Source organism: Odocoileus virginianus, unplaced genomic scaffold (genome assembly GCF_023699985.2).
Source record: "Odocoileus virginianus isolate 20LAN1187 ecotype Illinois unplaced genomic scaffold, Ovbor_1.2 Unplaced_Contig_15, whole genome shotgun sequence".
NCBI lineage: Eukaryota > Metazoa > Chordata > Mammalia > Artiodactyla > Cervidae > Odocoileus > Odocoileus virginianus.
In genome coordinates, this window is record NW_027224332.1 from 1,644,149 (window position 1) to 1,656,224 (window position 12,076).

A 12,076-nucleotide genomic window follows, 5' to 3' on the forward strand; every position below is an offset into this window, starting at 1 on the left:
CCCTTCGATAGAGAAAGAGATGGGGAGAATAACATCTTTTTTCTTTTCATTTTAAACAAGGAGACGGTTAGAGGCAGTTAGGTAGGCTTCAGATTTAACATTTTTGTGTCCACCTATATCTTATCATGATATTAAAAAGGTCAAAATTCCCCCCTACTTCTTTTGTATAAAACTACTCCATTCACATTTTAACACTAGTTCTGTTAGTTTAGAGTATACCTAGTGAGAAAATGTGCATCCCACCATCATCTGTTTGGTCTTGCCTTTCTTTTTCTTCCTTTGGTAGTGCCACTAGTCTTATGGGATCTTAGTTCCTCAACCAGTGATTGAACTGGGCCCCCAGCAGCGAAAGCATGGACCCTTAACCACTGGATTACCAGGGAATTCCCTTTGCATCCCTCACAGGAAGAATCCAGTGTTTCAGCCTACTCACACTCAAATGTCCCTGTCATATCTTCCTAAGAAACATTTCATCAACAGATTATTCCAGATGTAAATGTTCATGACTACATAATAGGATGGAGCAATGCTCCTATTTTACTTTTAGTCTCTGGTCTACAAATATCCAATAATTTCTTGACCTTTTCTAAAAGAAAAGTCACTGATCATATTGAAGTAGTTTCATGAAAACTACTATCAGAGTTTATTTCTAGTTAAGAATATGTTGTCAGTTTTGGGGGTTTGTTTTGGCTTTGGTGGGAAGTGAGTTGTAACTTATCTGGCTTAAAAAGTAAAACAAATTAAAGTTTCAAACAATTGACTAAAGAGGTATCATGATTCCTGATTTCAAACTATACTACAAAGCCATGCTAATAAAAACATGGCATTGGTATAAAAATAGACACACAGAACAGTGGAACAAAACAGAGAGTCCAGGAATAAACCCACACATACATGGACAACTAATTTACAGCAAAGAAGCCAAGAATACACAATGGGGAGAGGAGAAGCTCTTCAATAAACAGGGTTGGGAAAACTAGGCAGCCACACACAAAAATATGAAACTAGACCACTATCATATACTATACATAAAAATTAACTCAAATCTGTTAAAAACTTGAAACTGAACTTCCTTAGTGGTACAGTGGATGGGAGTCTGCCTGCCAATACAGGGGACACAGGTTTGATCTCTAGTGGGAAGATTCCAAATGCCACAGAGCAACTACAGCCCGTACACCACGACTACTGAGCCCACACTCTAGATCCCATGAGCCACAACTACTGAGCCCGTGTGTCCCAACTACTAAAGCCTGAGTGCCTAGAGCCTATGCTCCACAACAAGAGAAGCCACCTCAACGAGAAGCCTGCGTACCACAAGGAAGAGTAGCCCCCACTCATGGCAGCTAGAGAAAGCCAATGAGCAGCAACAAAGACTCAGCACAACCAAAAATGTATAAATAAAAACTTTAAAAAGACTTGAAATTATAAAGTTCCTATAAGAAAACATAGGAGGTAACCTCCCTGACATTGGTCTTAGCCATGTTTTTCTAGATCTGACTCCAAAGGTAAGAGAAATGAAAGCAAAAATAAACAAATGGGACTCCATGAAACTAAAAAACATTTTCTGCATGGTGAAGGAAACCATCAACAAATGAAAAAGCAACCCACCAAATAGGAAGAGATTTTTGCAAATCATATACAATAGCAGATAATATCCAAGCTGTATAATGAACTCACCTAATTCAACAATAAAAAACCAAACAACTCAAAAACTGGGCAGAAGATCTGAAGAGCCGTTTTTCTAAAGCCATTTTGCTGGCCATACAGATGGCCAGCAGGCACATGAAAAGATGTTCAACATCACTAACCATGAGGAAAATGCAAATCAAAACTTCAATGAGATATCACCTCGCATCTGTTAGAATGGCTATTGGTTAAAAAAAAAAAAAAAAACAGAAATAATAAGTATTGGAGAGAATATGGAGAAAAGGGAACCCTCATATGCTGTTGGTGAGAATGTAAACTGGTGTAACCACTATGGAAAACAATATGGAGATTCCTCAAAAAATTAAGAGTAGTACTGCCATATGATCTAGCTGTTTCAGCTGTGTATTTATGTGAAAAAAAGGAAAATTACTAATTTGAAAGTATATACACCACTATGATCACTGAAGCATAATTTACAATAGCCAAGATATGAGAACAACCTAAGTGTCCATGAATGGATAATGAAAATGTGCCATATATATATATATATGTATATACAAGAGAATGCTATATAGCTATAAAAAAGGGAAGGAAATCTTGCCATTTGTGACAACATGGATGGACCTAGAGGGTATTATGCTAAGTGAAATAAGTCAGATTGAGAAAGACAAATAACATAGGATTTCACTTTCATGTAGAATCAAACAAAACAAAAACAAACTCATAGATACAGAGAACAGACTGGTGGTTACCAGAGGGTTAGGAGCTGGGGGAGGGTGAAGTAGATGGTGAAGTAGATTTATGATAGTGGTCACTGTAGTGTTCACAAGTACCAATTTATAATGTTATACACCTGAAATTTATATGATGTTATGTACCAATTTTAACTGAATAAAAACAATAGCTAAATTAACATTTTTCACAAATTGGTTTACAGGAAAGGAAATATTCAAGTTAGGAAGTGGTTTAAACAAGTAAGCCTCCAACTAAAACTGAATTCTAAATATATTTGAGTAAGCAAAATGATAACAATTTTTTGAAATTTTTTATACTTACAGGCAAATGAGTAAACACTTGAAAGATGCTTCTCAAAAAATTAATAAGATCCATTAAATAACCACTAGCTCTTCCATCTGGCTCAGACATTGTCCAGTCATAATCAGCAAGCTGAACAAATTCATCAATTTTTTGATTAAGCTTGGTATATATTTCTCCCTCTGCTGCATGTCGGGCATCCTGACCGGATACAACAAAACAAAAAGTAAAAAATAAGTTACAGAATCAGGTAAAAAAAACAAGTTTTCTTAAAATTCCAAATTTTATGTTTTATATTTCTTTGGTTTAACATTTTAAACATTTATTCAAAATCCAACAGAACTGTAGGATTTCTGGTTGAAAATACTCTATTTGACATCACTTCTTTTCCCCAACCTCACCTTTACCTTTTTTGTCTTTTTTTGGTAGGATAACTTATTAGTTATCAATTCTGAACTGTTCTCACAGCTCTAAGACCCTTGGGAGAAACAGAAACGGAAAACAAAAGTTGTCAAGAATGCAGACAACTTCTATCCACTGACTCACTGAGGGAAATTAAGTTGGACTATCACTTAAGAAATGAAATCATTATTGGTGTTTTGAGTAGAAGAGTTCCCCCTCCCTATTGCTCCGGAAACAGTTAACTTCTCAAAAGAAGATAAAAGAAATGGAGTGACAAAAAAGAGCAGAGTAAGAATACTCATTTTCTGATCAATTAAAGCAACAAGAAAACTAGCAAAAATTGTCAAAGATCACTTTTTCCAGACGTCTGGAAATTAATTCAAAACCTGCAGCATCTACTTATGAAAAACTGCTGAACCTTGGTATGGAAACAAGCTCTGTGATGTTTTAATGTGCCCCATTTCCACTTTTCCTCCCTAGCTCCAGGTTCACAGTATCCTTGAAAATCAGTATCCCACAACTGTGGTACAAATCTGTGTTGGCCTTTCAGCCAACACAGTGGGGGCAGAATGAGTTGGCACTCCTTTAAAGCCATATTCCCAGAGAATTATCATTATTTGATCTAGCTGGTAATTCCCTGGAAGATCTCACTTGCAGAGAAGGCTTTACATGACCTAAAAACAGGATTGTCAGGAGCAAAAAGCCTTTTTCCTGGGGGCATTTGTTAAAAACAATTAGAGGCAATTGTGTAACATCACAGACACTTTAGGTGGTAGATAACAACTAGGGTACACAATAAGCGAACCAAAAAGCTTAAAAGGAAAAACAGGGTAATGAAATGTCCATAGATGGCTTTGAAAAGCTCTGACATATTCCTGGGAATCTAGAAGACTATGTACATGTGTAGGGCTGTGAACATACTCCGGAAAGATCTGAGAAAGCTCTAAGCTCTCATTTACAGCTGACCCTGAAGTTCTGTGCAAGGATGTGAAGGTTAACGCAGAGGTGTCAAATGCCTGATTGCTGAAGGCGTGCCCCAATAAATACAGAGAGTCCCTCAAAAAGAATGGGAGACTGATTGGTTCCAGATTTTTATGGAAATCTGTGTCCAATCACTAGCTGGTCACTAAGCTAACTAAGCAGAGACTTCAGTGGCCACAGATGACAAAAAATACAGACTTTACAGAATTAATTCAGAAAAGTCATGAAACAACCAACCACCTACCAGGAAGAAACAACAAACCTTGGGGAGAAAGGAGAATCTGATTATCAGAATTGCCACATTACAATACAACTTTATTTTAAATTTTTACTGGCATATAATTGATTTACAATTGTTGTGTTAGTTTCAGATGTACAGCAAAGTGAATCAGTTATACATACATATCCACTCTTTTTTTAGATTCTTTTCCCATACAGGCCATTACAGAGTACTGAGTAGAGTTCCCTGCACCACAGAGTAGGTTCAGTTAGTTATCTATCGTAGTGTGCATCTGTCAACCTCAATCAATATGTCAGTCTCAATCTCCCAGTTTCTCTCTCCCCCACTTAGCCCCTGGTAACCATAAGTTTGTTTTCCACACCTGTGATTCTACTTCTGTTTTGTAAATAAGTTCATTTGTACCCACTTTTAAGGTTTCACATACAAACGATATCATATGGTATTTATCTGTGTCTGACTTACTTCACTCAGTATGACAATCTCTAGATCCATCCATGTTACATTATTTTAAATGTCCAGTTTTCAATAAAATTTGCAAGTTGCACAGAGAAACAAGAAAGTATGAGACATTGGACTTATAAGACAAAGGTTTTAAATCAGCTCTTTAAAATAATCAAAGAACTAAAGGAACATATGAGAACAATACCTGACAAAATTAACTATAAAGAGATAAAAACTACTTGAAAATAAAGAACCTAAGAAAAATTCTGTAGTTGAAAAATACAATAAACGAAACAACAACAAAAAAATCACTACAGGAGTTCAACAGCAAATCTGAGCAGGCAGAAGACAAAGACGATTTGATCAACAATATAAACCAACTAGGCCTAATAGACATCTATTGAACATTCAACATTAGCAGACCATGCATTAGTCTCAAATGAACATGGGACACTATCCAGAACAGAGCAAATGTTAGGTCGTAAAACAAATCTTTAATGCAAGGTTCCCCAACCAGGCCATCTAGCAGGAAGTGAACGGCTGTGAACCTAAAAATCATCCACCTCCCACTTTACCCCATCCCCACCTATGGAAAAGCTGTCTTCCATGGAAACAATCCCCAGTGCCAAAAAGCTGGGACTGGGGCTTTAAAAGACTGATATCATACAAAGTATGTTCTCTGACTACAATGGAATGGATATTTCTGGCAAAATAATACTTACTGGAAACTCCCTGGTGGTCCAATGGTTGGGACTCCATGCTTTCACTGCTGAGGACGCAGGTTCAATTTCTGGCCAGGGAACTAATATCCCACGAGCCATGCATCATGACCAAAAAGCAAAACACACACACACACACACACACACACACACATTTCTGGCCAGGGAACTAATATCCCACGAGCCATGCATCATGACCAAAAAGCAAAACACACACACACACACACACACACACACCTAATACTTATTTAAATTCATATCTTGACTAAGAGGAGACCTAAGTATCACTCACCATTATCAATCACATACATTTTAACACAACTTAACCTAATGTATCATTTATATCATGTCCTATGAATTAAAGCAGTATAAAGACACTGAGACATCTTTCATCCTCAAGGATCTCACAGTTCAGGAAGAGAATCAATATTACAAAACATTATTAGTGCTACCAAGGTTCAATCCCTGGGTTGGGAAGATCCCCTGAAGAAGGGAATACCCACCCCAGTATTCTTGCCTGGAGAACTCCATGCACAGAGGAGCTTGGCAGGCTACAGTCCACAGGGTTGTGAAGAGTTGGACACAACTGAGCAAAAAACATTTTCACTTTTATCAGAGGAATAAAACAAAGCAGGCTGAGGGACTTCTCTGGTGGTCCAGTGGTTAAAACTCTGAGCTCCCCAAGCAGAGGCCGGGGTTCGATACATGGTTGGGGAACTAAGATCCCACATGCCTCTGGCCAAAAAACCAAAACATAAAACAGCAGCAGTATTGTTACAAATTCAGTAAAGGCTTAAAAAAAAAAAAAGAATAGAAGGAAAGAAGCACATAAAAAGATTTCATTATATCTTTTTTTTTTGTATTTATACACTAGAATACACTGAATTATTTGGTAAGATATTTCTTAAAAAATGACCACTAATTATCACTTATGAGACTGTTAGGAAAATCAGTTTGGACTTCCTAGAGAGTAGTACTACAGTTGAAACCAAACACTCTCAATCCTTATGATCTGATTAGATAGTCAAGAACACATCAACTAACTCCTGAATTAAATTTTAAATGAATCAGCTTATAAACAAATTTCTTCTTTGCTTCTTAAGGGGCTTCCCAGGTAGTGCAGTAGTAAAGAATCTGCCTGCCAATGCAGGAGGTGTTAAGAGAGTAGGTATGATCCCTGGCTCAGGAAGATTCCCTGGAGTAGGAAATGACAACCTACTCCAGTATTCTTGCCTGGGAAATTTCACTGACAGAGGAGCCCGGCAGGGGTCCCAAAGAGTTGTACATGAATGAGCACATGCACGCACATGTGTATATGCTCTAAGAGTTGTACATGAATGAGCACACGCATGCACATATGTATATGCTCTAAGAGTTGTACATGAATGAGCACACGCATGCACATGTGTATATGCTCTCTCTCTCTCTCTCTCTCTCTCTCTCTCTCACACACACACACAGACACACACACACTCTCTCTCTCTCTCTCTCTCTGCTTGTTAAAGAAATAGTGCCCTCTGGAGGCAGAAACATATTTCACGTAACTTGATGGACAGAGGAGACTGGTGGGGGTCCCAAAGAGTTGGATATGAATCTCACACACACACACACACACACACACACACACACACAGCTTGTTAAAGAAATAGTGCCCTCTGGAGACAGAAACATATCTCATGTAACTTAAGAACTTTTTTATTTCAACATACAAAAATTAAGTGATATCATACTATCATCGGTTCTCGACCACAGATGTGCAACAGAATCACTCAAAGAACTATTTTAAACAGATACATGCACAAACTCCACGGTAGTCCTCATAGACCATAAGCATATGTGCTTTGAGTAAAAGATAAGTAGTAATATCATTGAAAATTTTAGTAAACATCTATGATTTATTGTCTACTATCTTTTCTCCCTTCTTGGAAAAGTCTGCAAATACATTTTGGAAAAATCACTCGGCCGCCATTCACAGCTCTATTTGGTCTGGATAGAACTGAATCTCTGTCTAGTGCCAAGGATGGAGCCTGATGAGCGGATCATCCTCCGAACTCACAGGGCGTTCCACAGCAGCTAGCTATCTGCTTTCAGATGGAGAGAGCATGAGGATGTCAGGTTTAAAACTGTGACCTCGCAGCCATTTTGCTACGGAGAAGAAGACCTACAGCTGCCATTATAGTCTGAAGACGAGGCCCAAACTACATAAACTGGAGTTAAAAATTAAAAGATGGAGGGACTCTGGACACTCAATTATACTTTAGGTTTTCCTAAGTTGTCATTCTCTATATTTGTCTATTTCTCCAATTTTGGTGGCAGCAGTGTGGTCTGTGATTTCACTTCTCTGAAAGATCAAGGAAGAATTGTTGATTTTTTCACAATCTTCTCAGCTTTTTACTTGTAGGGACAGAGTGACAACTTCCTAGCTCTTTACATGCCAGACTGGAAAAATGGAAGTCTGTGTTCACTTTTTAATAATAATTGAGCTATATCTATTTATAATTAGTGCCTATATAAATTATGTATGTTTATATATGAATGTTACATTTTTAAGTTTTTTTTAGAGTCCATGTACCAGCTCCACAGGAGGAAAATTTCAAGTCCTTAATCAAAGATGTAATTTACCACTATCACTTTAGCCATAATAAAAAAAAAATTGCTACATACTCATCAACAGATTAAAAAAGGCAAATTGACGAAGAATCACAAGTATATACTTCCTAGGCACTTACACCTGCAATTACTGCCAGGACTCAAAAGGAAAGGACTCTTCAGGGTGGCAGGTTGGAAATGCTTCATGGAGCAAAGTTAAAGAGCTCTGATGCCAAAGAAAAAGAACTGGGCCACTCCTTTACTACACAGATTAAAAGGGGAATGCTATTCCTGCTTTCCCCTCTATTCTTATGCAAATCTTTCTAGTTAGAAGTCTTATATTACCTTCAAGTAACTCTCAGTGTGGGTCCACGTTAACTTCAAAAAACTGCGGTACTACTGAAGGGCAGGAACCATCTACTTTATCACTCACAAATTTAGTACAATGAAAGGCAAGCTAAAACGAGACAGTCTATACAGTATTTCATAAAGTAAACAAATATATAAAATCAAGCACTTTGTATATGTATATGTGGGGTTTTGGAGGGGAAGCAAATGGATGTATGGGTAAAAGGATCATGCATACAAGTGCTTATTTCTATAATCATTAAGTAACTTAATAGGAATATGTTTAGTCAGGCCATTGGACTGAAAAAAATTAGGCTAAGAGGTTAACTAAGCAATCCATGCTAATATCTGTAATCAAAACTATACTTTAATCATCTACAGACTACTGACTATGAATGGAAATTCCCCCAATCTCCCTCAGGAATTCACTTTAATATTGATTTAACAATTCTCCCTGTTGAACTGCTTTCTTGTATCACAGTTTAAGATAAATAATTCCTCTTGAAACAGATCAAAGGCAGAACTGAAGAACACTTAATCTTCACATATTGAGCTTGAAATAGCTCTTGTTTTTATATCATCAAACAGAAAGGGTTTCCTAAGTCCTTTGTGAAAATAAAAAAAATAAACAATAAAAAATAAGGATGCTCTACTATTTGTACAAGCTGAACTCGATTTCCTGATTTCCAAGAAAAGTCAAGGAGTATATCTTATGACAGTTGTACTTTCAACTAAATATCTACAACTTAAGGACCACTGGCAATATGGACCAGAGCTCGCATTTCTAAATGTTTCCTCCCAACAGGAAGACTTTGTGAAGTATATGTAGTTCCAGGATCCCTTAATCTAAAGCATTATGTTCCAGTATCTGTGGCACTCTGACTTACAACTGGTAAGAAAAATTGCTTGACGATCCCTTGATCAATGCATTTCATGTTTTAATCAGAGTATAGAGTTAGCCTATTGAATATAATGCCAATTGTTAAATATGCTTACAATTCCAGTCCCCAGTAAATCCCTTCTTGACAGCATATGAGTAACACATGGACATAAGGACAGAAAACAATAAAGAAACAGGATTGTATAAAATCTAACATTGAAGCAAAGAATCAATCAGTCTGTGGATAAATAAACGTTCACAAACTTGTGGAATCTATTTCTGTGTTATGGTACTTCTTATATCATATTTTCAAGAGTACTTTTACAGTTTTCCCTCCTGAGCTCCTTGAGGGCAGGGATTTATTTCTCTATTTTCAGCACCTAAGAGAGTGCTCAGAGCACAGATCATGTACAACAAATGGCACTGCGCTAAGTGTCCCCTTTAATCCTCATTAACTGTATGACACAGATAATATATTACTACTCTAATTTTATAGATAATAAACCCATGAGTCATTAAAATGAAAGAATGTGGCAAAGTCACACAGTAGTCTAACTCCAGAGTATATGCTCACAATTACTGTACTATTTGCTGCTATTCACTCGGTTGTATCCAACTCTTTGTGACCCCATGGACTGCAGCATGCCAGGCCTCCCTGTCCTTCATCCATCTTCTGGAGCTTGCTCAAACTCATGTCCATTGAGTCAGTGATGCCATCCAATCATCTCATCCTCTGTCATCCCCTTCTCCTCCTACCTTCAACCTTTCCCAGCATCAGGGTCTTTTCCAATGAGTCAGTTCTTCATATCACATAGCCAAAGTATTGGAGCTTCAGCTTCAGCATCAGTCTCTCCAATGAATATTTAGGATTGACTGGTTTGCTCTCCTTGCAGTCCAAGGGACTCTCAAGAGTCTTCTCCAACACCACAGTTCAAAACTGAATAAATGAATGCCTGTTTTGTCCAGCTTCTATCTCACTTGTAATAAACAATTTTATTAATTTGTCCACTCAGATATCATCTGCATTTGTGTCTTATGGATCAGGATGGCTACATGTGCTTAAGAATCATCAGAGGAGCAGAAGATTTGGGGATCAGGCTGCTAATTTTAGGAAACTAAGGGTCTTCTCTTGACTTCACACTTTCAAAGTCTGATTACTGTTAACATTAGTTATATCTAAATACAACTATACTGAATTTCTAAAATATAAATGATTATACTATGATCTTAAGTGATAAACTGGGTAATTTATCATGACATCCCAGGTGGCACAGTGGTAAAGTATCCACCTGCCAATGCAGGAGATGCAAGAGACATGGGTTTGATCCCTGGGTTGGGAAGATTCCCTGGAGAAGGAAATAGCAACCCACTCTAGTATTCTTGCCTGGAAAATTCCATAGACAGAGGAGCCTAGCAGGCTACAGTCCATGGGGTTGCAAAGAGTTGGACACAACTGAGCACACACACACAACATCAAGTAGTAAGAGTAGGGAGATGAGAATTCTTTTTAATAGAAAACTTAGAAAGGGTTATGAGGTTAAACTAGAAAGCCTACTCTACAGATAAGGAATCAGTAAGTGGTTTATATTAGTTTAACAAAATATTCAATGCAAAGGATTTATTTTGTTAAGACTATGCCAGTGTCCCATCGACATGATCCCAAATTAATAAAATAACAAAATAACTTAAAAAACAAATTTACAAATTTAATCTTCTACTCTGCTTACAACAATCATTAATTAATCTTTTGGTATATTCCACAGTATTACAAAAACAAAAATCTTTCCATTGAGAAAAGGGTAGGATTTGGATAATAATGTAATAAAGTAATATTTGTTTTTCTTCAGATCAGACTCAATAAAGGATGTAAAGCAAATCTTATACTTACCTAATTCTTACATTTTAAATTTCCAAACATATACACACACATATATATTACATACACAATTAATTATTAAACTGTGAGACATGAAAGAAAATTCATTTATACTGATTCAGCACTATTCTTAAGTCTTCAAAACATGAATAATATGTAATATAGCTATAAAAAATTAATATACTTTTTCTTTTAACAAGATGTTTAAAATGCCCAAAAGGAACTGACATTTATTTGCCCACTGTTGACAATAGTTACCTCTAATTTTCAATTATTAGAAATATAATGGCATATAACAATTATACATATAACAAAATATAAAACATTATATATATATATATACACATGTATACAAATATATATACACACATGTATACAAACATATATACAAATATATATACATGTATATATATTTTGTTTGTCTTTACTCTTTAAAAGTTTGCTTACAGTGATTGAGATAAAAACTTTTGGTCAGATTTTTACATACCTTAAAAGTAGAAAGCCCATAAAGTCTTGTGGTATGGACGGTTTCTTGAGAAATATTTGTAATGTTAGTTATAAAGTCCTCAAGGTATTTGCAGGCTTGTTCTAGGTGCGTGGTATTTATGATGATTTGCACTAGCTAGAAAATAGAAAATATCTCTGGTAAAATACATAAAAGGTTACATGTATACAACATCATTACATTTTTAAAAACAGGATTATTCCTTTCAGCAACTGCACCATTTCTGCATAATTATAGCAATATAGCATACAACTGATTATCTGATATCAAAGCCTGCTACAAATACTGCTTACAAATGCTATCATTAAAAAAAAGTCTATCAATTAATTTAAAATAACTTTTCAAGATACTTCTTCAAGTTTTATACATTCACAAAGTTAAAAGAGAATATTTTCACTTTATGTAAAGTCTG

The 12,076-nt window shown here is 36.3% G+C and overlaps 1 protein-coding gene across 7 annotated transcripts in view; it reads right to left on the reverse strand.

Moving 5' to 3' along the window:
- Nucleotides 1–12,076, reverse strand: part of EXOC6 (exocyst complex component 6) — a 199,519-nt gene that overhangs the window by 75,482 nt on the left and 111,961 nt on the right. For all 7 annotated transcript variants that reach the window (XR_011486471.1, XM_070464108.1, XM_070464110.1 and 4 more), the window contains exons 17-18: nucleotides 11,647–11,781; nucleotides 2,704–2,883 (exon numbers count right to left, since the gene is read on the reverse strand). Coding sequence is in view for 6 of the 7 variants with exons in the window: in XM_070464108.1 (XP_070320209.1) it covers nucleotides 2,704–2,883; nucleotides 11,647–11,781 (315 nt within the window). In the remaining variant the exon portion in view is untranslated. The remainder of the gene's footprint in view (nucleotides 1–2,703; nucleotides 2,884–11,646; nucleotides 11,782–12,076) is intronic.